The sequence below is a fragment of the Leptonychotes weddellii genome, chromosome 5 (genome assembly GCF_054177405.1).
Source record: "Leptonychotes weddellii isolate Sample4059 chromosome 5, ASM5417740v2, whole genome shotgun sequence".
NCBI classification, from domain to species: domain Eukaryota; kingdom Metazoa; phylum Chordata; class Mammalia; order Carnivora; family Phocidae; genus Leptonychotes; species Leptonychotes weddellii.
The window spans coordinates 6,883,053-6,910,216 of NC_138373.1; the positions used below are offsets into that span (position 1 = coordinate 6,883,053).

The window sequence follows — 27,164 nt, forward strand, 5'->3', positions numbered from 1 at the left end:
AGAAGCAGAGGGAGAAGCAGGCTCCCAAGAAGCAGGGAGCCCGATGCGGGACTCGATCCCAGGACTCTGGGATCATGACCTGAGCCGAAGGCAGACGCTTAACCGTCTGAGCCACCCAGGCGCCCAAAAAGATCTTATTTTTAAGTAATATCTACACCCAGCGTGGGGCTCGGACCCACAACCCCGTGATCAAGAGTCGCATGCTCTACGGACTGAGCCAGCCAGGTACCCCACAAACAATGCTAGGAGAAAACATGTGCTTTACCGAAGTAACCTTTCCAACCAGAAACCAAACCAAACCAAACCAGAGCCGACTTTAGAAGCAGCAAGACTGTAACTCTTAGGAAGTAAAACCTGAGTGGCTGCTTATGGTCTCTGCTACTCAGCAAATGGTTCAGTGTCATTAATTTGGTTCAGAGCTTCCATCATGATTTAGGGGAGTGTTTACCATTCAGTATTCTGTTAACACTAATGGTACCCTCTGTATTTACAGAAAACAGTTGTTCCTGGGCTGACCGTGTTGGGTCGGTATGTTAACAGAATTTCCTGATACACCAGACTCTAGGGAGAAAACTGGATCAGAGAGAAATAAATGTCAGGGAAAGGTAAGTTTCAATTTCCCTGATTTGATATCACTTTGTTGAATCATCAAAAGAATCCTCAAGCTGATGTGGACTTATATTCAACCTTTAGAAATCAATTATCCTGTGAGAAATGTTTGCACAAGCTTTCTGTGAGTTCTTTTTTTTTTTTTTTTTAAACCCCATCAATCCATAACTGGTGGCATTCATTTCTCTAACTTAATGTGAGCATTTCTCCTAAGGGGATAAATCCCATGCTTAAGTTTATTAGGATCTCTGTCCTCTTTAGGATCAGAAACAATAGCATATTAAGTCATATTGTGAGTAGAAACTGGCTCTAGCTCTCTCCCTCCCTCCCCCTGCTTCCTGTTCTCAAGCCGGAGTGTTTGCATTAAATCATAAAGCCTGTGATGAATTTGTAGAAACTATATTAAAGCAGGGGTGATAAAATGAAATAGCCAATAAGAAAGTTAAAAACAGAACAGGAATGCCACTCTGTGATCTTAGGTTCCGAGTAGTGTGAGCTAAACACTTGGTTTTATTCTAGGACTCACTCTGCTGCATAAAACAAACAAGGAAGGAGAGAGAGAGAGCGTGATTCATGGGAAAAATTTCACAAGGAATAAACTTCACATGGAAAAAGAAGTTTCAAAAAATATATTGAAAAACATTTTTCCCATGACGTTCCTATATCATAAACATACTACAGACATACATTTGACCGCCAAGGACATGAAAACATGCTCAACATCACTCATCGTCAGGGATATGCAAATCAAAACCACAATGAGATCTCACCTCACACCTGTTAGAATGGCGATCCTCAAAAAGACAAGAAATAACAAGTGTTGACGAGGATGTAGAGAAAAAGGAACCTTGTGCACTGTCAGTGGGAATGCAAACTGGTACAGTCACTATGGAAACAGTATGGAGGTTCCTCAAAAAATAAAAATTAGAACTGACATATGATCCAGCAGTCTCACTTCTGGGGATTTATCAAAGGAAACAATAAACATTATCTTGAAAAGGTATCTGTACCCCGTGTTCACTGCAGCAGTATTTACAGTAGCCAAGAAATGGAAACAACCTGTGTCCATTAATGGATGAATGGATAAGGAAAATGTCACCCCCCACACACACACACACCCCGTTCAGCCATAGAAAGGAAGGAAATCCTGCCATTTGCAATAACTCGCCTGAACCTTCTGGCCATTATGCTAAGTGAAATAACTCAGACAGAGAAAGACAGATACCATATGATCTCACTTATATGTGGCATCTAAAAAAACCATCAAAACAAAGCTGATCTCACTGATACAGAGAACAGATTGGTGGTTGCCAGAGGTGGGGGCTGGCGCTGGGTGAAATGAGTAAAGTGGGTTAAAAGGTACAAACTTCTGGTTACAAAATAAGTAAGTCCTGGAGATGTGACTATGGTTAACAATGCTGTACTTCATATTTGAAAGTGGCTAAGAGAGTAGACCTTAAGAGTTCTCATCACAAGAACGAAATTTGTTCAGCTAGGTGTAGGGATGGACTTTAACTACCCTTATTGTGGTAATCATTTCACGATCTATATCCATATATCTATTTTGTGGGAGAAGCAGCCAATGCAATGGCTAGTCTTTACTGGAAAGAAGAAACTTAAAACAGCACGTTTTGAGTAAGTTAGTGCCAAGGTTCAGTGGGGCAACTGGTAGGGCCCCAGCTTGTCATGGGTTCCATAGCTAGGGCATCGCTGGGTCTCACTTTTGTGCAGCCAGAAGTGGATGATGGCAGTGTCGTCCTCCTCACGGATGCAGCCTACTCTTCACTTGTTGGTGAGAGATGGGGACTGAGTTAGGGTCTTCCTTGGTGCCCGAAGCTGCCTTTGGGGCTAGCATCTTGTATGGGTCCAGTCCCTTCTGTGTAGCCATCAAAACCTCTCCTTCTCCAGCCCAGTCGCCTGCCCGTCATCAGTATATACATAGACCAAATCATTATGTTGAACACTTGAAACTAATATAATGTTGTATGTCAATTATGTCTTAATTACAAAACGCAACAAAACAAACATACTACAGAACAGTTAAATAACCAACAAAAGCATACTGTTAAGATACTGAAAGCATCTTTGGAGACATTAAATATATAGTGCCTGTGAGGATAGGGTTGAACAATTTGTGTGTTTTTCTAAAAAGATTAATTTATTTGAGAGAGAGAGCAGGAGGGAAGGTGGGGGGGGGAGAGGGAGAGAGAGAATCATGAAGCAGACTCCCCAGTGAGCATGGAGGCCAGCAGAGGGCTCCATCCCAGGACCTTGAGATCATGACCTGAGCTGAAATCAAGAGTCCGCCGCTTAACTGATCAAGCCACCCAGGTGCCCCCGATTTGTGTTTTTTATAAGATTTTATTTATTTATTTGGGGTCACAGAGGGAGAGTGAGAGGGAGAAGCAGACTCCCAGCTGAGCAGGGAGCCCAATGTGGGGCTCGATCCCAGGACCCTGAGATCATGCCCCGAGGTGTAGGCAGATGCTTAACTGACTGAGCCACCCAGGTGTCCCCCGATTTGTGTTTTTTAAATATAAATTTGTAAATGCCTTTTGTATATTACAGATACTAACCTCTTATCTGTCATCCACATTGCAAAAATTTCCCCCAATCTATTCTTTGTCTACTTTGTATTGTTTTGATGTGTTACTTTTTTTATGTAGTAGAAACGTGGAATTTTACTTTTATACTTTTTGGGTTTCTCATTTTGACAGGCGGGGATACTCATCACTATACTAACGAGGAAGGAGCTAGGTTTCTCATTTTGATTAAAATAATTTCCTCAGCTCTCAAGTTATATGAAGAGCCTCCTAGATTTTTCTCTAGAGAGTTTTTTTCTTATGTTTTTGACTGAGTTTGCCTTAAAATTTAATGTTGTAAGATAAAGATTGAACTATTTTCTGCTATGTGGATATTCAGTTGCATTATTAAATAAACCACCTTTAAAAAATTTATTTTTATTTTTATTTTTTTAAAGATTTTTTTTTTTAAGATTTTATTTATTTGACAGAGAGAGACAGTGAGAGAGGGAACACAAGCAGGGGGAGTGGGAGAGGGAGAAGCAGGCTTCCCACTGAGCAGGGAGCCCAATGCGAGGTTCGATCCCAGGACCCTGGGATCATAACCTGAGCCGAAGGCAGATGCTTAATGACTGAGCCATCCAGGCGCCCCTAAATAAACCATCTTTTCATCTGAATTAAATTCCACCTTTGTTGTATGTGAAAATGGTTGGATTTATTTCAGGCTTTTCCATTCTGTTTCATGCATGGGTCTATTGCTCATTCTTATCATAACATCATACTGTTTGGATTACAGTCATTTTATGGTATGCTTTTAAAAACTTAAAAAACGTGGTTTTGGGTTTTGTTTTAATTTTCTGTTTTTGTTTTTTTGTTGTAGCAAATTTTAATATATGACAAGGTAAGCCTCCTCACAATTATTTTTCATAATTTTCCAGTATATCCTTAGACATTTATTCACCTACATGGACTTTAAAGTAATTGTGTCCATGAAGAAAATTCAACCCTGTTGGAATCTTCATTAAAATTGCATTAAATGGGGTGCCTGGGTGGCTCAGTCTGTTAAGCATCTGCTTTCGGCTCAGGTCATGATCCCAGGTTCATGGGATGGAGTTGGGCATGGGCTCCTTGCTCAGTGGGGAGTGTGCTTCTCCCTCTCCATCTGCCCCTCCCCCCTGCTCATGCTCTCTCTCTTAAATAAATAAATAAAATCTTTTAAAAAATAAAATAAAATTGCATTAAAGGTATACATTAATTTTGGGTGACTTGACATATTTTTGTTGTAAGTATCTTTTATTTATTTTATTTTTAAGTAATCTCTACACCCGACATGAGGCTCGAACCTACAACCCTGAGATCAAGAGTTGCGTGTTCTACTGACTGAGCCAGCCAGGTACCCCATAAAAATCTTAATACCCATGATCTTGGTACTTCCTTTCCATTTGTTTAGATCTTGCCTTATGCCTTTGAATAAAATCTTACATGAGTTCTTCATTGTTAAATCTGTTCCTAAATAGTTTTCCATTTTGAGTTTCTATTGTGAATGGAAACATGTCTTCCAATTTCCATGTCTAGCTGATTTTTTATAGAATGGAGAAAATTATTTATTTTGTATTATAATCAGAAACCTTATCAAGGTCCCTTATCTTTTTTTTTTTTTAAGATTTTATTTTATTTACTTGACAGAGAGAATGCAGGGGGAGTGGAAGAGGGAGAAGCAGGCTCTCCACCAAGCAGGGAGCCTGACGTGGGGCTCGATCCCAGGACCCTGGGATCATGACCTGAGCCGAAGGCAGACGCTTAACAACTGAGCCACCCAGATGCCCCAAGGTCTCTCATCTTTTTTAAAGATTTTATTTTGAAGTAATCTCTGTGCTCAATGTGGGGCTCAAACTCACAACTCCAAGACCAAGAGTCACACACTTTACTGACTGAGCCAGCCAGGTGCCCCGAGGTCTCTCGTTAATATAGTATCCCCCACCCCCCACTAGCATTTTTGGATTTTGAAATTACATTAACAATTTCATTAGCCAAGATTGGGTCATTTAGCTTTTTTTATTGTTTATGCCCAGTATTTCTTTTTATTTTATTTTTTGTCTCATTACATTAGCTAAAACTCTCAAAACAATGTTGGGATAATAATTGGGATAATAATGGCAATAGTGAGCATCTCTGTCTTGTTTTTGCTTTCAGTAATAATAGCTTGATTATTTGATTATTTTGAATGTGTTATGTTACTGTCTATCCCTAAGTTATTTTTGATTGAGTAATATATTATTCATGTGAATGTGTGGAAAACACACACACAATTAAAGAGCAATAATAAAAGAACATCCATGTACCCACTATCCAGCCTAGGAAATTGAACATCACATCCCTTAAGAACTCCCTAGATGATTCTCACTGATTGCATACACCTCTTTCCTCCACGATAACGCTCCTGAATTTTATATTAATGATTACTTTTATTTTCTTCAGAGCGTTGCTCTACATGTGTGGCATCCTAATCAAAATATTGTTTAGATTAGCCTTTTGGAGTCAAACTGTATATATTCTTCTGTGAATTGATTTTTTTTATTACCCCACTTTAATATTACCCCACTTTAAGACGTGAAAGATCAATGTTCTACGAGTTCCCACCAGTACTAAAATTCTTTCCATTGCTGTCTTATCTCTTCTACGAAATGCCCAGAAACGTCACCAGGTGCTACCATCTCTGCTTCTCACACCATTTCCTGTGTTGGCACAGGACCCAGTATTGAAAGTAACTCCTTCCCATTGATAGTATTCGCTTCCTGTGCTTCCATGAGCACTTTGTCAAATCTCCTCAGTTCTGGGAGGACCCTCCCTCTCCCCACTTTTCAAACATAACTGCAGTGTTTAGTTTCTCTATTATAGGACTTTCCTCTCCACTCAGCAGGAGCCTACTTCTCCCTCTCCCTCTTACCCTCCCCCTACTCGTACTCTCTCTCTCTCATTCTCTCGTGCTGGTTCTCTCTCTCGCGAATAAATAACATCTTACCAAAAAAAAAGAAAGGGAAAGACCTGCCAGGGGTTTGATCCTGTCTGCCAATGTCACTGATGGCTCTTTAAAAAAAAAATTTTTTTTTTAAGAGAAGGACAGAGGTGGGGGGAGGGGCCTAGGGAGAGGGAGAGAGAGAATCTTAAGCAGGCTCCACGCCCAGTGCAGGGCCCAACCCAGGGCTCAGTCTCATGGCCCTGAGATCACGACCCGAGCCGAAATCAAGAGTGGGATGCTTAACCGACTGAGCCACCCAGGCGCCTCGCTGATGGGTCTTGATTAGCATAAACCATAGCTACTGCCAGGATCCCAGCTGTGGTAGGTTGTGTTATTGTTCAATATGTTTGCTTTCCCTCCCTGGGGTGGATTAGACCTCCCCATGCCACCGATAGCAGGCCTGGCATCAGATGGGCCTGTCCCCGAGGAAGGATTTTACATTCTTGTCTGTCAGACTCAGGGCAACCCTGCGATTTGCTTTAGCCAACAGAATATGGGCGGAAGGTATGCGACGTCATGTCTGGAAAGAGGCTTTAGGAGGCAGCTCATGGTTTTGCCATCTGTCATTTCCCACCGCTGGGAGCCTGGCAGTGTCCCAGATAGGGGCTGCTCCATCAGCCTGGGTCCCTGAATGAACAGCACAGATGTTGGGATGGGCAAGTAGCATGAGTGAGAAAGAAACGTCTGCTGTTGCCAGCCACTGAGTCTTTAGGACTGTTTATCTCAGCATTGCCTGATCTCTCCTGACTAATATGTCAACCATCACTGGCTCCCACTTGTTGTAAAGCCAAGTATCAGCTTTTCATCTGCCATCATGTAAATCGATGCCCCCTCCCCCACCTATCATGACTTCAGAGACAACTCTGGTCAGCACCCTGACTCCTATCACCTGACACCATCCATGATAACTGCTACCACAATTCAGATTATGACACAGTGGAGGGGACGGTGAGCACACTTGTCCTAACCTTTCCTGCAAGCTTGACTCACTCGTGAGGAGAAGAGGAGTGGCCTGCCCCTGACCTTATCTTTACACTTTGTCCTTAAACCTTGGCTTTTGAAGGATGGTCCCAGCCTGTGTTTTCCTGGGTTTGCGTTTCCCCCCAGCAGTTTTAGATTGACCATCTCCTCTGTTAGTCAGGTGGGGCTCTGCTAGCTCTGGGGGGAAAGTGGCCACTGCTCCAGCTCAGGGTACACAAGGTGTCACCTTCCCCTCCCCCTTCCAGGCAGGCATTCAGATGACTAATACCTGCCATTAAATGATAATTAAGTGCCACGGGAGAGATGTCAGCAGTAAGCACCATTACATTTCAAGAGTGGGAGAGGTCAGGGGCGCCTGGGTGGCTCAGTTGTTGAGCGTCTGCCTTAGGCTCAGGTCATGATCCCAGGGTCCTGGGATTGAGCCCTGCATCGGGCTCCCTGCTTGGCAGGAAGCCTGCTTCTCCCTCTCCCACTCCCTCTGCTTGTGTCCCCTCTCTCGCTGTGTCTCTCTCTGTCAAATAAATAAATAAAATCTTTAAAAACAAACAAACAAACAAACGAGTGGGAGAGGTCAGCTTCCTGATCACACATGGCTTCCTGGTGGAGGAGAGAAAGAAGCAAAGCCCTAAAAAATGGGTAGGATTTTCACAGGCCGAGAGAAAGAGAAAGGGAGGTAGACAGGGCAGTCCTAGTGTGGGAAACAGTTCAGGCACAGGCCGGAAGGTAGGAGAACCTGAGACAAAGAAGCCTACTGGCTGGAATAGAAAGAAGTTTGTGTAGGAGAGGGAGAAGAAATTGAAAGGGTGGATGGGGAGGAATCAGGGAACCTGATGTTGGATTGAGATCCATCTCCCCAGGAGCCTGGTGACCCCTTGCAACGGGGGTCCATTCACATCTGTGTCCTTGGCACAGTAACTGGCATCTTGTGCCTTGTTTCCAGCATCTTGGCCAACACTGGTGCTTGACCACATAGCTCCAGTCCCAACGAGACTCTTCTGAAAAACAAGAACAAACCTTTCTGAAAACAAACACTTTAATATTGTGCAACTGGTCGAAGGTGTTAAGAAATCAAAGTGGAGGATCCCAAGAATGGCCCAGCTCCCTGTGGACTCCTTCTCCTGAGCTTCCTCTGTGGGGCTGCTGTCAGCTCTGGGTGCCACCTCATCTTGCTGATTTATCTTTTCATTCCTTTGCTCACTTCCCCAGCTTGACCACACACCCTCTGAGGCCAGAGCAATATAAGGTGTCCCCTAAATTTCGGTGAGTCCAGGTGCATGTCTGGTGCTAGCCAGCACTGCTTGGGGAGTATTCACAATGCCTCTTGTTTGCAATTCCTTCAGCGACTCTGGATAAAAACATGTTCACTCACGAGATGTGAGAGGCACAGAGCCTCAAGGAGCTCCCAGAGGGCCTGGCATAGGTGAGTTTGCCAACTGCCTTTCCACTTTGCAACCCCCCTGAGACCTCCTGAGTCTTGGGCCTCCCAGGAAGAGGAGGATTTATGGGATTCCCCTCTGCAAAAACTCCAAGGCCTTAGGCATTGCTATATCTAAGTTTATATTCATAACTTTGATTCTTTTCTATAAAGAGAAACCCGAATTGTGATGAGTGGCACTTTGACCTCTGCCTTCAAATATTCCCCCCTGGACTCTAGTCCTTCCCACACTTATCTCTGCCTCCTCCGAGCTTTCTGGGCCTCCTGCACTCTTCAGTTCACCTGGAACAGAAGCACCACATAACTGTGTCACCCTGTGCTGGTGCTGATGTCACCTTCTGGCCTGAATTCATATGTGACATCCATTTCTTGACTGAATGGGGCTTCCATGGTCGACTCCACTTTCCTGGGCAGCAGCCTGCATTACCCTATGTGTATGTTCACATTACTGGGCAACCATCACCACCATCCATCTCTGTAACTCTTTCCATCTTGTAAAATTGAAATTCTGTGGTCACTCAGTAACAGTTCTCCATTTCCTCCCCAAGCCTTTGGCAACCACTTCCAACCTGTTTGCATCTTTGTAGTTCAAGTTTCTTGCAGACATACGCAGTTGGACCATGAGTTTTTATCCATTCTGCTAATCTCTGTCTCTTGACTGGAGAGTTTAATCCATTTACATCTAAAGTAATTACTGATAAGAAGGGACTATTGTCATTTTGCTCTTTGTTTTCTATATGCCTTATAGCTTTTTTTGATCCTTCATTTTCTGCATTACTTTCTTATGTTTAGTGGGGTTTTTTTTTGGTAGAGAAATATTTAAATTCCTTTCTCATTTCCTTTTGTATATTTTCTATAGCTTGTGTATAGTCTGTAACTTGTGGTTACCACAGGGATTGCATTTAATGTCCTAAGGTTATAACACTCTAATTTGAATTTATACCAGCTTAACTACAATAACACACAAAACTCTGTTCCTTTATAGCTATGTTACCACCCCTTTTGGTTGTTGATATCACAAAATTACATCTTTATACATTGTGTGCCCCAAAACACAAACTAATAATTCTTTTTTTTTTTTTAAGATTTTATTTATTTATTTGAGAGAGAGAGAATGAGAGAGCACATGAGAGGGGGGAGGGTCAGAGGGAGAAGCAGGCTCCCCGCTGAGCAGGGAGCCTGATGCGGGACTCGATCCTGGGACTCTAGGATCATGACCTGAGCCGAAGGCAGTCGCTTAACCAACTGAGCCACCCAGGCGCCCAAACTAATAATTCTTTTAAATGCATTAGTTTCTTAAATTATGTAGAAAACAAGTTTTGGAGTTTTAAATGAAAGTTACACTAATATTAGCTCTTACACTAATAATTGTTTTTTCTAATTTAAATATATTGGTCTCTCTTTTTAAAAAATTTCATTTATTCGAGAGAGAGAGAGAGAGTGAGATGGAGTGAAAGAGAGAGAGCACAAACAGGGGGAAGAGGTAGAGGGAGCGGGAGAAGCAGACTCCCTGCCGAGTGGGGAGCCCGACGCGCAGCACAATCCCAGGACCCTGGGATCATGACCTGAGCTGAAGGCAGATGCTTAACTGACTGAACCACCCAGGTGCCCCTAAATATATTAGTCTCTTAAATCATGTGGAAAAGTGTTAGTTACAAACCACTGTTACAAAATTGGTAGCTTTTATAATTGCCCAATTTTTTACCTTTATTGAGATCTTTATCACTCCATACAGATTTGAGTTAATGTTTAGTGTCCTTTAACTTCACTTTGGAGTACTCCTTTGAGCATTCCTTGAAGGACAAGTCAGTGGTCATGAACTCCCTCAGCTTTTGTTTATCCGAGAATGTCTTGATTGGCACTTTTGAAGGACTGGTTTACTGGATATAGGATTCTTGGCTGACAGATTTTTTCTTTTAGCACCTTGAATATACCAGCCCATTGTCTTCCGGCCTCCAAAGTTTCTTTCTTTCTTTTTTTAAAATTATTTATTTGTTTATTTATTTAAAGATTTTATTTATTTATTTGACAGAGAGAGACACAGTGAGAAAGGGAACACAAGCAGGGGGAGTGGGAGAGGGAGAAACAGGCTTCCTGCCAAGCAGGGAGCCCGATGTGGGGCTCAATCCCAGGACCCTGAGATCATGACCCAAGCCGAAGGCAGATGCTTAACGACTGAGCCACCCAGGTGCCCCCTGGCCTCCAAAGTTTCTGATGAGAAATCTGCTGATAAACTTACTGAGGATCTCTTGTACTTGACAATTTGCTTCCCTCTTGCTGCTTTCAAGATTCTCTCTTTGTCGGGGTGCCTGGGTGGCTCAGTTGTTAAGTGTCTGCCTTCAGCTCAGGTCATGATCCTAGGGTCTTGGGATCAAGCCCCACATTGGGCTCCCTGCTCTGCAGAGAGCCTGCTTCTCTCTCTCCCACTCCCCCTGTTTGTATTCCCTCCCTCGCTGTGTCTCTCTCTGTCAAAATAAAATAAAATAAAATCTTAAAAAAAAAAGATTCTCTGTCTTTTGAAGGTTAAATTATAATGTGTATTAGTTTGGGTAACTTTGAGTTCATCCTACTTGAGGTTTACTGAGCGTCTTGGGTGGTTATATTTATGTCTTTCATCAAATTCGAAAAGTTTTCAGCCAGTAATCTTTCAGATATCTCTCTGCCCCTTTCTCTCTCTTATCCTTCTGGGACTCCCAGAATGCATATGTTGTTCCATTTGATGATGTCCCACAGGTTCATTAGGCTCCATCCACTTTTCTTCACTCTTTTTTCTTCCCATTTCACTGATTTAATAATCCATGGTCCTATCTTCAAGTTTGTTGATTCTTTCTTCTGCCTGCTCAAATATGCCTTTGAATCCCTCTAATGAATTTTTCACTTCAGTTGTGCTTTACAGCTCTTTCTTTTTGATTTCTTTTTAGATTCTGTCTCTTTATTGATTTTTCCATTTTGTTCATGCATCATTTTTTTTACTCTCTCCGTATCTTCTTTTAGTTCTTTGAACATCCTCAAGACAGTTGTTTTAAAGTCTTTGCCTAGTATATCTTCTATTAGGTCTTCTTCAGGTATAGTTTCTATTTGATTCTTTTTTCTTTGAATGGACCATACTTTCCTGTTTCTTTGTATGCTTGGTGATTTTTTTTTTTATTGGACACAGAACATTTAAGTCTAATAGTGTTGTAACTCTGGAACTCAGATTCTCCTCCTTCCCCAGAGTTTTTGCTTATTGTTTTTGTTGGTTATTGTAGGGTGTCTCTGTGCTGAAGATGGGCATTAGGTATAACTAAGGTCTTCTGAGGTTTGTTCTGATTCTTTCCCTGAGCATGCTTGGTCACTTTCTAATTTTTTCCACATATACAGTTGTTTTTGGATTCCTAGTCTTTTTTTTTTTTTTTTAATTTTTTTAAGATTTCTTTATTTATTTGACAGAGAGAGACATAGTGAGAGCAGGAACACAAGCAGGGGGAGTGGGAGAGGGAGAAGCAGGCTTCCCGCGGAGCAGGGAGCCCGATGTGGGACTCGATCCCAGGATCCTGGGATCATGACCTGAGCCGAAGGCAGATGCTTAACGACTGAGCCACCCAGGCGCCCTGGATGTCCTAGTCTTTAACGTGCAACTCCCAAAGGGGAAAAAAGCAAAAACTGAAGGGGAGGAAAAAGGAGGTCAGTCTTTTAAATCCCCTGGAATTCATTTCAAATGGAGGGGGAAGGGCTTGTAAGAATGGCTGCCTCTTTGTCTGAACCTTTGTGATCAGAAGCTATAATCAGTGACCAAAGCATGTTACATCAGACAGATTTTGCTAGTGCAATTGCAGTTGTTGTCTAGGTGGAGAGATGGATTCCTGGTTCCTGCTCCACCATCTCTCCAAAATCTTCCTCTTCCACCTCCTCCACTTTTCCTCCTCCTCTTCCTTCTTCTTCTTCTTCTTCTTCTCCTCCTCCTCCTAAAAGATTTATTTGTTTGAGAGAGAGAGAGAGTGCACACAAGTGGGAGGGAGAGGCAGAGAATCTCAAGCAGACTCCCCACTGAGTAGGGAACCAGTAGGGAACTTGATCCTATGACCACAAGATCATGACCAGAGCTGAAATCGAGTTGGACACTTAACCAAATGAGCCACCCAGGTGCTCCCAGAATCCTCTTCTAAATTCTTTTACATTACCTTCAAAAGCATAACATCATCTTCAAGTTGTCAAGGATAAACAAAGCCAGACCCTAGTTAAAGTGTTAAGGACAGATTTTAATCAGTAACATACTGTTACAATAGGAAAGAGTCCAGCAGGAACTGAACTCTGGTTTGCACAGAGGTCAAGGGAGAGTGAGGGAGGGGGGTGGGAGGGAGTGGGGCTCAGGGGACTGGGGGAGTGAATAGTTACAGGAAGTGTAGGGGATGTGGTCCGTATGAGACCCATCTGGGTTTGCTAACTGGTGCTTATTAAAGTTAGGCTCCTACCCTTCCCCAGAGGCTGGGAGACAGAGGCCTTATATTCGGGTGTTTGCTGGGACAAATAATAAATTCTTTTGGAAGCCTTGAGTTTTCTCAGGCAGGCACTTTAAGGGAGGTTGGGGTCAGCCTAGGGATGTGGCCTTGAGCTCTTAGAACTGTGTTGGTGATTGTTCAAGCCTTTATAGGCCAGGGTTGAAGATTAGTTGGGAACAGGGCTCAGGGGAGGCTTGTCAGAGTTTGGTCAAGGAGAGAAATCTTTGTCAAAGTAAAAAGTAGAAACTACAGATAGAGCTAATGTTCCCTGACTATCATTCTGAACCCTAGTTCCTTCTTGCTTCTCTGAAATAATCTTACCCTTGTTATTGGGGTAGGTGAGCTTTTTTTTTTTTCTTTCAAATTTTGAATGCATTTACCTGTGTGTCTGTGTCTGTGTGTGCATTCATAGGAAATACATATGTGTGTGTTTTAGCAAAACTGTGTCTCTTGGTTTCACTGAACAAGCCATTCTGAGAGTCTTTCCATTATGGTACTCTTCTTTTTGATTCAAGCATGGTAGTCTATAGTGTGATGATTCCATAGTCCATTCTAGATTCCTATTGAGGGAGATTTGGGTTGTTTCCCATTTCTGTTGGAATCACAATAAGCTGGATGGCAATAAACATCCTTGTGAATACCTTTGTGAAGTGCTTCTTGAACACGGAGACGCAGTGGTCGAATTACTGGGTCCTTGAGCATGCATTTAAAATTTTAATAGATGTTACCAAATGGGCTTTTCAGAGCAGCCCAACACACTTACACTCCCACCAGCTGGGTAAGAGTGTGTGTTCTTCACACCTTTCCCGACACTGAAGGGACTCAAACTTCCTAATAGTTGCTAATCTGCTGTGTCAAAACATCCTTTTGTTTGATCATTTCCACTGGCCATCTGTATCTTCTTTTCTGGGACCTGGCCCAGATCCTCAGATATTAAAATGACTTCTGATTGAATGCCGCATTGCTCCCATGGCTTTGGTTATGGGGTCTCAGCTCAAGTCATGCTAAGGGCAGGATGGAGAGAGGGAAGAGCAAGGGGGAGAGGGAGTGAGGAGAACAAGTTTTCCCCTCCCTGTCCTGAAGCTGGGACTGAAACTAAGGAGAGGCTGTGAGAGTCAACCCCAGACTCCAGAGTCCAAGGTCTTGACCAAGTGTATTCTCCATCCAGTTTTGCTGGTTCTTGGTGGGGGGCAGGGGAGGGGAAAGGCAGGGTTCTAGGAACTCCTCTGAGTGGGCCACCAGCAGCCCTCCCTGTTTGACACCTCCTGGGCTAGTCCTACCTTCTTGGTGTCCTTCCAACAGCAATGAAGTCAGATACCTGGAGAAGGGGGGAAGAGGATTGAGGTAGGCGGTGCAACGGGGAGCCTATGCTTAGCCCCCACGTCTAGCAGGGCAGATAGCCACACCTTTCAGTCCCCGCTGGGTGCTGCTGTGTACATAGTGGCCATCTCCTGTAGCCGCCCCCAGTGCTGGCACCTGCTCTACCTGCCTCACTAGGCCCATGCGGCTGCTCAGGCTCCTCGTCTTCCTCTGGGTGCTCAGGGCCTCCACGGGGGCCAGAGGTGAGGGGGCCAGTGGGAAAAGGGCTGATGTTTTGGGGCAGGGGTGTGTGGGGAAGTGGCTCTGAGGCCTAAGTGGAGACTGAGGAGAGATTCCTCAGAGCTTTGGGTGCGGGAGGTATCGAGGAGAAAGGAAGCTGGGTCCAGCTGGTGCTGCTCTCCACTCAGGACCAAGCAGGTTGCAAGCGTGGGTGCTTGCATCGGGAGAGCGGGCATAACCTCTTTCCAGAGAAGTGCTCTTCCCTTTGATTTGGTTTTCTGAGCCCTCACTTCTCTTCTGTCCCTCCCCTCACCAGCCCCGGTGCTCTGTCCATTCTGGACTCTTCCTTAACTTCCAGGGGTGCTCTCTCCATGACAGCTCCACCTCTTCCCCTGGGGTTCTCTCCTCTCTCGGGGGCATCTTTGCCTTTGGTCCCAGTCCCCTCCTCCAGCTCTGCCTCTATCTCTCCCTGCCCCCACCCAGCCCACGTTTCTGGGCACAGTTGTCATTGGCAGGGCTGGGCTGGGGAGATCCTGATTGCTCCCAAAGGGTGGGTGTATACTACCTGGAGTGCGGTCCAGGGCTTTCTCTTTCCTGTCCCTTAGGAATCCCATAATTCCTCTGTATTTCCCTTCCCTCTGTCTCTTGGTGTCTGTTCCTGACCCTCAGTCCTACACCTTCCCAACCTAGAGGCCCATGGACCACCCTCTCACTTACCTCTAGGGCCACCTCCTGGCACTAAGGGCTCTAACCCAGGAATCTTCATAATCCCCCCTCCCACCTCCCTGACATACCCAGCTAGGCTGAGAAATGAAATCCCAGCTCTCAGAACAAAGGTGTTCTCGGTCCAAGGTGAGGAGGAGGCTAATGCTGGGTGGGCAGGAGGTCTGGGCACTTCCTGCTTGCAAATGCTGTGGCTGCAGGAGTCTCTCTGCCACTCACCCCAGCATTATGAGATCTCTGACCCTCACTCTTTTTTTTTTTTTTAAGTTTTTATTTATTCATTTGAGACACAGAGATACAGAGAGAGAGAGCATGAGCAGGGAGAGAGGCAGAGGGAGAAGCAGGCTCCCCGCTGAGCCAGGAGCCCGATGTGGGTCTTGATCCCAGGACTCTGGGATCATGACCTGAGCTGAAGGCAGATGCTTAACCATCTGAGCCACCCAGGCGCCCCTCTGACCCTCACTCTTAAGTGGGGTTGATGATATCTGTAGAGTTAGGGGTTCATGTTTGTAAACTAATTAACCCAGTGGCCAAAATAGAGTGGGTGATAGAAAATACGTCTGTTTTTATTGACACTCACTGCTAAACCTTAAGGTCTTTGGAACTCATGCCTACCTTTTTTTTTTTTTTTAAGATTTTATTTATTTATTTATTTGAGAGAGAGCCCACAAGCAGGGGGAGTCGCAGAGGGAGAGAGAGAGAAGCAGGCTCTCTGTTGAGCAGGGAGCCCGAGGCAGGGATCATGACCTGAGCCGAAGGCAGCCGAAGCCATGCCTACCTTCTGACTTATCACTTTCTGGAAGTTTCCTTTTCTGTCCTGTCCCTCAGCCTGTCAGTGTGGTCCTCTCTCCCTGTCCCTCAAACTCAATAGAGTCTGAGCCTCAAACTCTGGTTTTCCCTTTGCTGTTCTCTATGCAATTTTCCCCTCTCTGACCCAATGGCTCCAGTGTCCATGATGTGTTCCCCCCACAAGCCCAGACTTGGCGGGGTTCTCTTGGAAGAGGAGAGTCAGCCCAGACAGCAGTGCATCATAGGGAGAAGGGCAGAGGAGAGCCAAAGGGTGGGGACTTTGGGCAGCAGGTGGGGAAGAGGAGGGAGCAGAGTAAGGGAAACATGTATGTGTGGAGAAAGGGGTGAGGTGGGAGGACCCTCAGCAGAACATGCATGCTCAGCACAGCCGTCCCTAGGGCTGGAAGGTCCCCACTCAGAAGAGGGGCCAAAGGACTGAGGGCGTCCCCTTCAGAACCTGAAAGGCCGTAGCCCCAAACTGCCTCTGATGGAGGGATAAGCAATGGAACTTCCTACCTTCTGTGATACTATCTGGAAAATGGGGTAGTGACTAAGCTACGTGGGGTTTATGGTGTCAATGCTATCTGCAAATGAATCCCTCTCTTCTGTCCTCAATGTAGGCACGTCCCCCATGGCTGCATCCACCTCTACTGAGCTTTTTCCCAGAACAGAAGCAGCTCACACTGCTCTCAGCAACTCCCCACGTCCCACAGGTGCAGCATGGTGGCCACTCAGCATCCCCAGCAGGGCCCCTCCGGTTCCCAACAGTAGGGAACACACACTTACCACTCCCACCACCTCCCCTCACTTTAAACCTATTTCTGAGGCATTGCTCAAAACTACAGTCAAGTCCAACACCTCAACAATCCCAACGTCCAAGCTTGTCATCAAGGTGGAAACGACTCCACCCACCCTCATTGTCTACACGAGCACCACAAAGTGCATCAATCCCACGAGCCTTATAATCACTACCACTTACCCCACCACCTGCATGACCCTGACCACCACCGAGAGACTCACCTCAGCCATAACCTCTCCTCCCACTCCCACCACCACTCTGGGGAAACCTCCCACAACCATGGCCCTACTCTCTTCCTCTGTCTCAACCCCACACACAACCTCCCATACTCCGATATCCTCTACTACTGGTACCACAAAAAGGGCTAGCCAGACCACAGCAAGCATTCATACACCCAGGTCCCTTACCCCCATCATCACTTCTACTTCTCTAACTGCCGCGAACATCTCAGCAATCGTAACTGATAACAACTCCTCACCCATCACCAGTAGCACCTTGATCACAACCACGGCTTCATTTCCGAACACCGCCAGTACATTCAGAGCAGCAACTGCCACCACTCATGATCCCACAGCAATAAATATATTAACAACACCTACAATGCAAAGGATATCTGCTTCTACTGAAACGACTGCTGCACTCAGTACACCAATTACTTTGAAAACAATGAGTTCTGTGGAAACAAAACTCGTTCTGGGGAGTGACACCCCTAAAGAAACTCTCACAACAGGAATTACCTGGACTTCTCCAATCACATCATCAGTCACTCCAAAAACCACAGTGGTTTCCACCACATCCGCCACCTCTGAACCCACCCTGGACCCCACTACCACCAATATTTATACAACATTCACAACCACAGAACCACACTCTCCCCCTGGAGCCGCCACACACACGGGCAAGATGACCACCTGGAAAACTACACTTACTCCTACAAAAGACATTTCCACAGTGTCTCTCATGGCAGAGATTACTTCTCCTCCCTCAACTACATCCTTACTTACGCCCAGGAATGCAGTCAATTCTCCAGCATCAGCCTCTTCCATTCCACGGGACACCAATACCTTGACATCAGCCACGAGTATGCGTCTGTTTTCTCCACCTGCTCCATCCACAGATTCAGTCTCCAGCTGGACCATAACCGTTACCCCGATATCCACCTTGATTACTACCCTCCCTACAACCCATGTCACGTCCACCCCTGTATCTCCCACTAGTACTGGCACCGTGGCCACAACTGAAACCACCACTCCCACCAACATTTCAACCACGGCCACCTTGAACACAGCCTCTTTGCCCACTTCCTCCACTCCAGAAACGACGACCACGATTGTGGTAACAGCGCCCACTCCTGCAATACCACACAGTACCCCAGGTGTCACTTCTTCAAACATCTCTTCTAAAGGAAGCACAACCACATCAGCGATAACCCCAACTCCCTCTACCACTGGCACCCCGAGGATAACCACCGCCATAAACTCGTCCTCCGTTAGTAGAGGCATGCCTAACTCAGCACGGACAGCCATCAAGCCCTACAGCCAGGGCTACCACCGGCTCTCTGACTGCCATTACTGACCTCACCTCCACAGTCACTGCTTCCAGCACAGTGGCAACACCCACCTACATCAGCCCATCTCTCCCCACTGTCCAGAATACAGACATATCATCCAGTGTCATCACAACCTCTACCACAGTGCCTGCTACGGCAACCATGCCCACAAGGACGCACAGCACTCTACCTCCTACCTTTGCTACAGACACCCCAGTTGCATTTGCAGGCTCCTCTCCCATGTCTACCAGCAGTACCGGGACCACACAGACAGAGAGTACTACCTCATATGCAACAGGCACAGGTACGTGGCACATAAATGCTGAATCCACCCCAGCACCCACTGCCACTGCCACACACACAACATCCCCGACCACTGGGCTACCCTCCTCTACTACATTTGCACCATATACACGCAAGATGACGGTCACACCCTCTCATGCCCCATCCACCTGGAAGACCACACTAACTCCCACTGGGGGTGTTTGGACGCAGTCTCTCACCACAGAGATTACTTCTCCTCTTGCAACCACATCATCAGTCACTCCCACGAATACGGTTGATTCTCTGACATTTACCTCCTCTACTCCAGTGGCCACCAATACCTTGACATCAGCCGTGAGTATGCATCTGTCTTCTCCACCTGCCCCAACCACAGAATCAGTCTCCAGTTCGACCACAGACACTACCCCTTCATCCACCTCGATTACTACACTCCTTAGTCCCAGGGCTGCATCCGCCGCTGTAGTCACAGTGGCCCCAACTGACATCACCACTCCCACCAACACTTCAAGCTCTACCCCGATCACAGCCACTTCGCCCACTCCCTCTACTCCAGAAACAGCCATGACTGTTACTACGATGTTGGTAACAACACCCACCCCCACAGTACCACCCAGTACTTCCTGTGTTTCTCCAACATTATCGTTCCCTAGTCTGAGTACATCTACAAATGCAATAACTACTTCTTTTGGTACCATTATCTCTTCTTCAATATCCACAACAATAACGTCCTCTTCTCTATCTTCCACCAGTGTAACTTCAGTGCTCACCACCACCACTACCTCTCTTTCTACATCCTCACCTCTCTCTAGAATGGAAAATACAGGCTCTTCTGCTACTGCTTTCACTACTCCTTTTTCATCTGAAACTATAAGAACGTCTCCAGTCACATCTTCTCTAGAGACCTTTGCTACTGAAACAACCGCCACCTGTTTCATTTCTTCTACCACCCCATGTCCAGAATCTATATCAGTTACAATAGCACCTGCCTCTCCCACTACTTCATGTATGGAAATGGGTCCAAGTAGTGAAGTTACTTCTGTGGCCACCATCCCAATGTCAGTGTTTACTTCTACTACTGAGATGGCCACCTCTCCTGGTTCCACCAGTATGACAACTGTGTTTCCTATGCGTACGGACGCTTCTGCTGTTCGGGAAACTCATCCTACCAACAGCATAACAGATGCTCCTAGTTCTAGTTCTGCCAGCACTGGGACTGTCCCCAGTTACACAGTTTTGACAAGCGCTCCAAGACCCACCAGTGGAAACTGGATGAACACCAATTCTATAACCATCCCACATATGCCTGGATTCACTAGCCTCCCACTGACGACGAAACCAAGCAGTAGCTTTCCACCTGCCATGGTGACTTCAATCAAGTCGACTCACTCCACCCCAACCACTACCAAGACTCCAGAAACACCAGCGATTACCCCTCAGAGTACTACCACCCTTAAGTCACCCAGGACCACTTGGACCACTACTCAGATGACCACACGGTCTAGGTTGACCACCACGCCAGGTTGGACCTCCTGCTTCCCTGTTCCCTCTTCTCTCTCCTCTGATAAATTTCTCTGTCACCGAGGGCAAGCCCTATCCTGAACTTCCTTTTTCTCCTGTGCTGTCCAGGCACCTGTGACAATGGTGGCACCTGGATGCAGGGCCTCTGCCACTGCCCCTTGGGGTTCTCTGGGGACCACTGTGAGCTCCAGGAGATCAGGTGCCAGAATGGGGGTAAATGGGATGGCCTCACGTGCCACTGCCCTCGTACCTTCTATGGCTCCCGTTGCGAGTTTGTGGTGGGACAGGTGGATCTGGGTGAGTTGCCAGAGCCCTGCCTTTTGCACTTCCTCCTCGGAGATGCCACTGACTCTCCCTGGGTCCAGTCCTGTGGTTCGCCTGTCAGCACTCATGTCATTTTGCCTAATTCCTCCATCCCTGCCTACTGTCCCATGCTTTCCTCTACCCCGTGTCATGCCTCCTTTCCACCCTCACCTCCAGGAGGTGGTTGGGATCACACTCCTTCCTGTGGTCTCCTTCCCAGTCTGGGCTGCTAGGAGCTGTATTAGCTTCTAAATGCTGCTGTAACAAATGATCATAAACTTAGCAGCTGAAACAATGCAAATGTATTGTCTTACAATTCTGTAGCTAGGAGTCTGACGTGGGGCTAACTGGGCTAATGTCAAGGTGTCGGCGGGCCTGTGTTCCTTTCTGGAGGCTTTAGGGGAGAATCCATTTCTTTGCTCTTTTTAGGTTCTGAAGCCTCTCACATTCCTTGTCTCAAGGCTCCCTCTCTCCATCTTTGAAGCTGGCAACATTACATCTCTGCGCCCTTCTTCTGTAGTCACATCTTGTGACCGATTTTGACCTCTTCTGCCTCTCTTTTCCACTGCTAAGGACTCTTAGGATTATGTTGAGCCCACCCAGTAATCCACGTTAATTTTCCCATTTTAGTCAGCTGATTAGCGATTTAAATTCTATCTGCAATCCTGATTCCCCCATGCCATGTAGCATAACATATCCGGAGGTCCTGGGGATGAAGACACAGGCATCTTGGGGAGCCATTATTCTGCCTGACACTGGGCCAGACAAGGGAGAGACCACAGGCCTGGCTGCTATGCCTCCTTACCTCTAATCTTTCCCACATCTCAACACAACAAATCCTAGAAATCCTATCTTGCGCTTGTGGGGGGAAAAAATCCCATCTTCCTTCTTGCTACTGTTCGGTCATTCCTCAGGGAACGCAGAGAGGGGCAATGGGAGGATCCTCCGGGTCGCGGTGGTGGTGGTGGTGTCAGACGGGAGTGGCCGGTGAAGTGACCAGAGCAGGGTATGCTGTGCACAGACACTGTGGATGCCGAAGTGGGCATGGAGGTGTCTGTTGACCAGGAGTTCTCCCCGGACCTCAATGACTGCACTTCCACGGCCTACAAAGATTTCAGTGACACCTTCCGGGATCAGGTGATGGGGAAAGGGAGGGAACTCAAGGGTGCTTCCCTGAAGCTGAGCTTGGGCGCCTGGGTACACGCAGGTCACAAGGTTCAGGTGTGAGCCCAAGGATCTTGGCATTTCAGATGCAGAAGATTTACCAAAATGTGCAGGGGTTCAAGGATGTGGAGATCCTGTCATTGAGGTAGGAGACCCTTATGGGGCTGTGGAAGCAGCACTGGGTGGGGGCAAGGGGCACAAAGAAAAGCTGGAGAAGACATCTTTTCCTTTTGGAATCATCAGATTTTAGAAAGAGAGAGGTGAAGGAAGGAGATGGGGGAGCCAATCACTTCATGGGGGATTTTGTTTCAGTCATTTTCTGTGGTCATTTCTCTATAGGAGAGATGCCACCCCTCCTTTTAAAACATGATTTGGAAGGAAAGAGATTACATGGGACATGCAGGGAGGTGGCACATGAAGAATTGTGGGAAGCCTGGTGTCTGGACAGTAGCTAGTTTTTCTCTGGCTGGCACCTGGCCTACTGAGTGGGTCAGCATGAGTGAGGCAGAGAGCTCAAGAGGGCCTGGTTTGGTAACAGCTTGATGCAAGGCAAGAGAATGTTAATCATTCCTTGTCCTGCCTTCTGGGCTGATTAAATCAGGGATGCTGGTGGCTCCTGCAAATAATGTTCCTGGAATCCCAACTCATTGCTTCTGCCTTCCTCCCAATACCAGTGCACTTGTGGTTGGTCCTGGAGGTGCCCTCCTAAAGACTTATGTGCCCTAGGCCTGAGCACCCTGTAAGACCCCCGACCCTCTCGACCCCCTCAGGAGTGGCAGCATTGTGGTGGACTATCTAGTCCTGCTGTAGTTGCCCTTTAGCCCCCAGCTGGAGAGCGAGTATGAGAAGATGAAGTCAGTCCTGAAGGAGGAGCTCCAGAATGTCAGCCATAACGGGGACAACTGCCAGAATAACCAGAGTGAGCCAAAGCTGCAGGGAGGGGTCAGGGCCAGAGCTACCAGCTTTGATAGGAGCCTCTGGGCTCAGGTGCCAGCCCTGGGGTCCTTCCGGCAGATTGGGAGAGGAAAGGGTAGGTTTACAGCCAACTGGGTCAAGAATGGGGCTAAGGAGGGGCCTGCCAGAACCTGGGTACTGGGGAAGACCCCTTGACAGTTCTCCAAATTTTCAGGATGGCTGAGGACCCTTGCTTATTCGGAGGGAAATGAGGGAGGCAAGAGGAGCATTCCGTTGTGGCCCCTCCACATCTCCCCCATAGGGACAGAGCCCTCTTTGCCCCTCCCTGGGCTTCCCTGCTCTGCTTATCTGTCCCTGAGCCCTTAACCTCCCCCAATTCCACCTGTGCCTGTGTCCCCCCAGCCCTGTGTTTTAAGCCTGACTCCATCAGGGTGAACAATAACACCAGGAAGGAGCTGACTCTGGAAGGTAAGGGTGGGCAAAGGGCTGAGTGGCCCCAGGAGGCCATGACCCTCCCACCAGGAACATCTGCCCACTGAAACTCCCTGGGGAGGCGGAGGAGACCTTTCATGGAGGCAAGTGATGTGACCCCGGGCAGGGCTGCCCTTCCTGGCCCTTGTTAGTAGCTTCCACCTGAAGACTAGCAGAGAAGGTGAGGAGAGGGTGAAGGTCCTGGGGATCTGCCTTCCCTTCATCTAATCCTAGGGTCTACCCCAGGACACCCCACCCTCGGAAATGTAGTTTCCCCCATCTATTTTCGGAGCCATTATAACCAGGCCCCTGAGTAGAGCGGATGAGGTCCCTGTCTTTCTGCAACCCCTTACCCACTCCCAGCCATCTGTCGCCGCGCCACTGCCAAAGGCTATGAGGATTTCTACTTCCCCTTGGTGGAGGAGAACCGGCTCCCCTGCGTCACCAAATGCACTTTGGGCGTGGACGGCGCCATCGACTGTCACCAGGGCCAGTGCCTTGTGGAGAGGAGCGGTCCTGCTTGCCGGTGAGACTCAGCACGTACGCGGGAGCCCCGCCCACAGCCCGCCAGGCCTACCAGCTGGCCGCTCACCCCGGCGCCGCCCCGGCCCCGCCCCCTCGGCCCACGGTGGAGCCCCGCCCACCTGCCAGCACCCGAGGGGTCCGTGTGCACGAGTGGACCCGGCGGGGAAGGTGGTGAGGGTCTGTGACCTGTGACCCCCCCTGCTCCAGCTGCTTCTCCACGGACACGCACTGGTTCTTGGGCCCGCGCTGCCAGGTGGCCGTCGCCTGGAGGGCGCTGATCGGGGGCCTGGCGGGGGTCTGGGCTCTGCTGCTGCTGGGGCTGCTGGCGTCCCTGAGCCTCTTCGTCGCGCGCTCCCGCTCCCGGCGAGGTGGCCAAGGTGGAGGCCGGTGAGCGCGCTGGGGGTGGGGGTGAGGGCGGCCAAGGGGTCCCAGCTGGGGCGGCCCTGCTCTGACGTGGCGGCGCGTTGCCCCGACCCAGGTCCTGGGATGACGACAGGAAATGGTTCGAGATCTGGGATGAGGACACTGTGGGGACTTTTTCAAACTTGGGCTTGGAGGACGACCAAACGGGTGAGTCCCGCCTCCTGGGGAAGGGGGACAGGGGCTTTCCTGGGCACCACTGCGGCCTGGGAAGGACCCAACGTCCTCCCTTGCCCAAGGCGGACACGTACCTCGTGTTGGGAAGCTCGAGTCACCGCTTCCCTGCGCACCTCCAGAGGAAGGCGAAGGTCCTGCCGGGGCCGTCCCTGCAGGGCAGGCCCGGGGGCACAGGAGCCCCCCTGCCAGACCTTGCCTTCCCTACCTTTCCTGCCCCTTCTCACCTCTCTTTCCTCCTGTTCTTTCCTCCCCTCCTCTTTTTCTCTCTCTAGTCAAGGAAGAACACTTCCAGGTGGCCTTGGAGACTGTGGACACCAATGTGACGGTGAGGGGGGCAAAGGGGGGATGGTAAGGAACTCTCCCAGATCCAGGTCCAGACGCCCTCCCTCCACCCACCAGGGCAGGGGGCTGGGCTAGGACCAGGAGGCAGTGACCTTCCAGCCAGCCTGAGCAGGGTGGTTCCCTGTTCTCACCCCTTCTTTGGTACATATTCTGTGGCAGGTGCATATCCAGAGACCTGAGGTTGGCCTCGTCCTTGCTGCGAGCCCGGCACCTCCTCCTCTACCCTGCCCCAGACAGTGAGAAGAAACCGTCTGAACCACATCCATTCCAAGGGATGGCCCAAGGACTTGGGCAACTCTGTCTCCTGGTTTCCTTGAGCAAACTCAGACCATCTCCCTGACCCTCATCCTTCTCCTGACTTGGGTGAAGCTCACCTGGAGACCCAGTTCAAATCCAGGCTCTTGCACTGTGGGACCTTGGCCAAGTCAGTCACTTCTCTGAACCCTGTTAAGATGAGTAGGGCATCCTTGTCCTGATACCCCGTGCGGTTACTGTGAAAACCAGACGCGCTCTGTCAGATCTCTGTCCCAATGCACCTTCCTGTGTCTGCCCTCGTGCTTATGTGGTCTCTCGCAGATCCCCATCCCCACATCCTTTGGGGGTCTCGGACCTCAGTCTCTATTCTCCTGTGAGCATCCCTACACCAGTTCCCCACCTGCACCTGTAAACATCCTCCTACCTGCTCCTTATGTAACTCCTTGCTGCACCCCTGGTTCCCACCCTTAGATCTCCCCCTAGGAACCCACTTCTTAAATCGCTCCCAGCCCAGCGCCCAGCCCCAAGTCTCCCCCAGTTTGTCGCCTCCCCCACCCTTATAATCTCAGCCGTAAATCCTTAGCACCCCCCATCCCAGGGCCCCAGTCTTAAATCCTCCCTCCTCCCTCCACACCCCATTCCCAGCCAGGTATGGATGTCCTCTGCCTCTCAGGCCCCCCAGCTGGTGCTTCTCAGGCCCTGGTCCCCCATTCTGAGGCTCCATTCCTTCTTCTCGATTCCAAAGGCCCAGGATCCCGGTTTTCTGGGGCCTCAAGGAAGAGCAGAAGCAGGGCCCTGAGGTGGAGAAGCTCCCTCAGCCCTTTGTCTTCATTGCCCTCTCTCCCCCCATCCCCTACTACCTCACCCTCCCAACACTTCCCCACCGTGCCCCTTTCCTCTCTGGCCTCACCCCCATCCCCGCAGTAACCTCAGAGGCCAGAAGTCCCCAGCCTTCTTTGCAGGAACATCTCCTTTGGGGAAGAAAGTCTGCCAGCTTCCATTGTCCCATGAGCACAATATAGCATTTATTGTAGAAGAAGTTGCTCTGTGTCTTCCTCATTTTATAGCACCTCCACTTGGAGGACAGGGGCATCCAGAGGATGTGTGGGAGGGCCTGGGAGCACCAGCTTCTCCCAGCAAGGGAGGAAGGGGTCTGTGGGAAGCCCTCAGGGCCATGACTGTTCTCCTAGAGACTGGGGGCCATTTCGTTACGGAGTGGATGGTGGCAGGTGAGCCTCCGGGTCAGCAGCGGGTGGGGGGCCTGCTGGGTTTGTCATCTCTGCCCTTCCTCCCTTGACATAGGGAGCTCGGGGCTGGGTCAGGGGGGTGGGTGGCCCGGGCCGGGTCAGTTGCCATTCGCGCCGATGGGTAAAGCTGGGCCTCCCCAAAGGCCTCGAGCCTCCACAAGCCTGGGTGGCAGACACGCTCACGCCAGGGCCTGCCACTCTTGGGCTTGGGCCTCCCATTCCCACTACTGTGGGGGCTGAGGGTGGTCGGGGCTGAGAGAATGAGGTTCTTTGGGTGGAGGTTTGGGAGAAGCCCCTGGGACCTTTGCCCTGGGACTGCCAGTGGCTGGGGGTGGACGCTAGGACCATAAAGCCTCAGGTGTGAATGGGACTCCCACCCAGAAGGGCTGATGGTCGCAGGCCTGGGGGAAGGCACTGGAAATTTGCCAGGGGCCAGCCTGAGGTGGATGAGGGGAAGGAAGACTGGAAGAAAGAGGGGCTTCTCAGGGGTGGAGGTGCAGGGTCCCTCAGTCAGCCTGGCCTGTGGCTGGCTACTCCCTCCAGGACTGCCCTCCTCCCTCCATAGTTACTCTCTCCCTGGCATTTCTTGGCCCCCGCCCCTTGCTAACCACCACCCACGCTCACATCTCCGGCCTCCTGTCCCTCCCTCTTGCCCGGCCACACCCATGGCTCTGGCTTCCGCCGTAGGGACCCTGGCTGTGGGCGGTCAGCTTTCGTGGAGTTAGAGGGGAGAGTTGACGGGCTGCTCTTTGGCCAACTCCCTGTGGTCACCACACACCATCCACCCAGTCTCACTACTGCACCCCTAGCCCAAGGCAAAGAAAGGTCTCTGGGGTCCTTTATATAGCTGGTCCTTCCCTGGGAGCTCTCATTTCTTGGTCCCTCCTGATGAGGGGAGACCCTGCAGCCAGGGCCCCATCTGGAGATGCTGGTGGTCTGGATCCTGACCCTGGGTCTCTGGCTCTGGGCACCTGCTACAGTGACTCAGGGTGAGTGGGATTGGGGCGGGCACTCCCTGGGGGTCCCATGTGTGCCAGCCTCAGGCAGGGCTCCTCCTTCTTTTCCCCCACTCCCTTTGCAGGGGAGGGGGCTGCCAAAG

General features: G+C 48.8%; 2 protein-coding genes and 1 long non-coding RNA gene across 5 annotated transcripts; all 3 read left to right on the forward strand.

Annotated features, from left to right (window-relative positions):
• The first annotated feature begins 343 nt into the window (after positions 1-343).
• On the forward strand, positions 344-4,815 carry LOC115941107 (uncharacterized). Its single transcript, XR_004075860.2, has 3 exons — positions 344-605; positions 4,012-4,032; positions 4,445-4,815. It is a non-coding gene; the product is annotated as an uncharacterized LOC115941107 (long non-coding RNA).
• Positions 4,816-16,352: 11,537 nt separating this feature from the next.
• Positions 16,353-23,101, forward strand: MUC3A (mucin 3A, cell surface associated). Of its 3 annotated transcripts, none has more exons than XM_081819418.1 (4): positions 16,353-20,247; positions 20,355-21,686; positions 21,800-21,858; positions 23,031-23,101. In XM_081819418.1, the coding sequence occupies exons 1-2, from the start codon at positions 18,606-18,608 to the stop codon at positions 20,780-20,782; spliced, it is 2,070 nt and encodes a 689-aa protein (XP_081675544.1). In that variant the 5' UTR covers positions 16,353-18,605; the 3' UTR covers positions 20,783-21,686; positions 21,800-21,858; positions 23,031-23,101. The 3 variants fall into 3 exon arrangements, with proteins under 3 accessions (XP_081675544.1, XP_081675545.1, XP_081675543.1); XM_081819419.1 differs by lacking the exon at positions 23,031-23,101 and adding an exon at positions 22,484-22,553; XM_081819417.1 differs by having other exon boundaries at positions 20,355-21,858; positions 23,031-23,096.
• On the forward strand, positions 21,594-25,857 carry LOC102748448 (mucin-3A). Its single transcript, XM_081819175.1, has 9 exons — positions 21,594-21,686; positions 21,800-21,858; positions 22,535-22,632; positions 22,878-23,096; positions 23,463-23,625; positions 23,832-24,011; positions 24,103-24,194; positions 24,494-24,546; positions 24,723-25,857. The coding sequence occupies exons 1-9, from the start codon at positions 21,594-21,596 to the stop codon at positions 24,801-24,803; spliced, it is 1,038 nt and encodes a 345-aa protein (XP_081675301.1). The 3' UTR covers positions 24,804-25,857.
• The last annotated feature ends 1,307 nt before the right edge of the window (positions 25,858-27,164 follow it).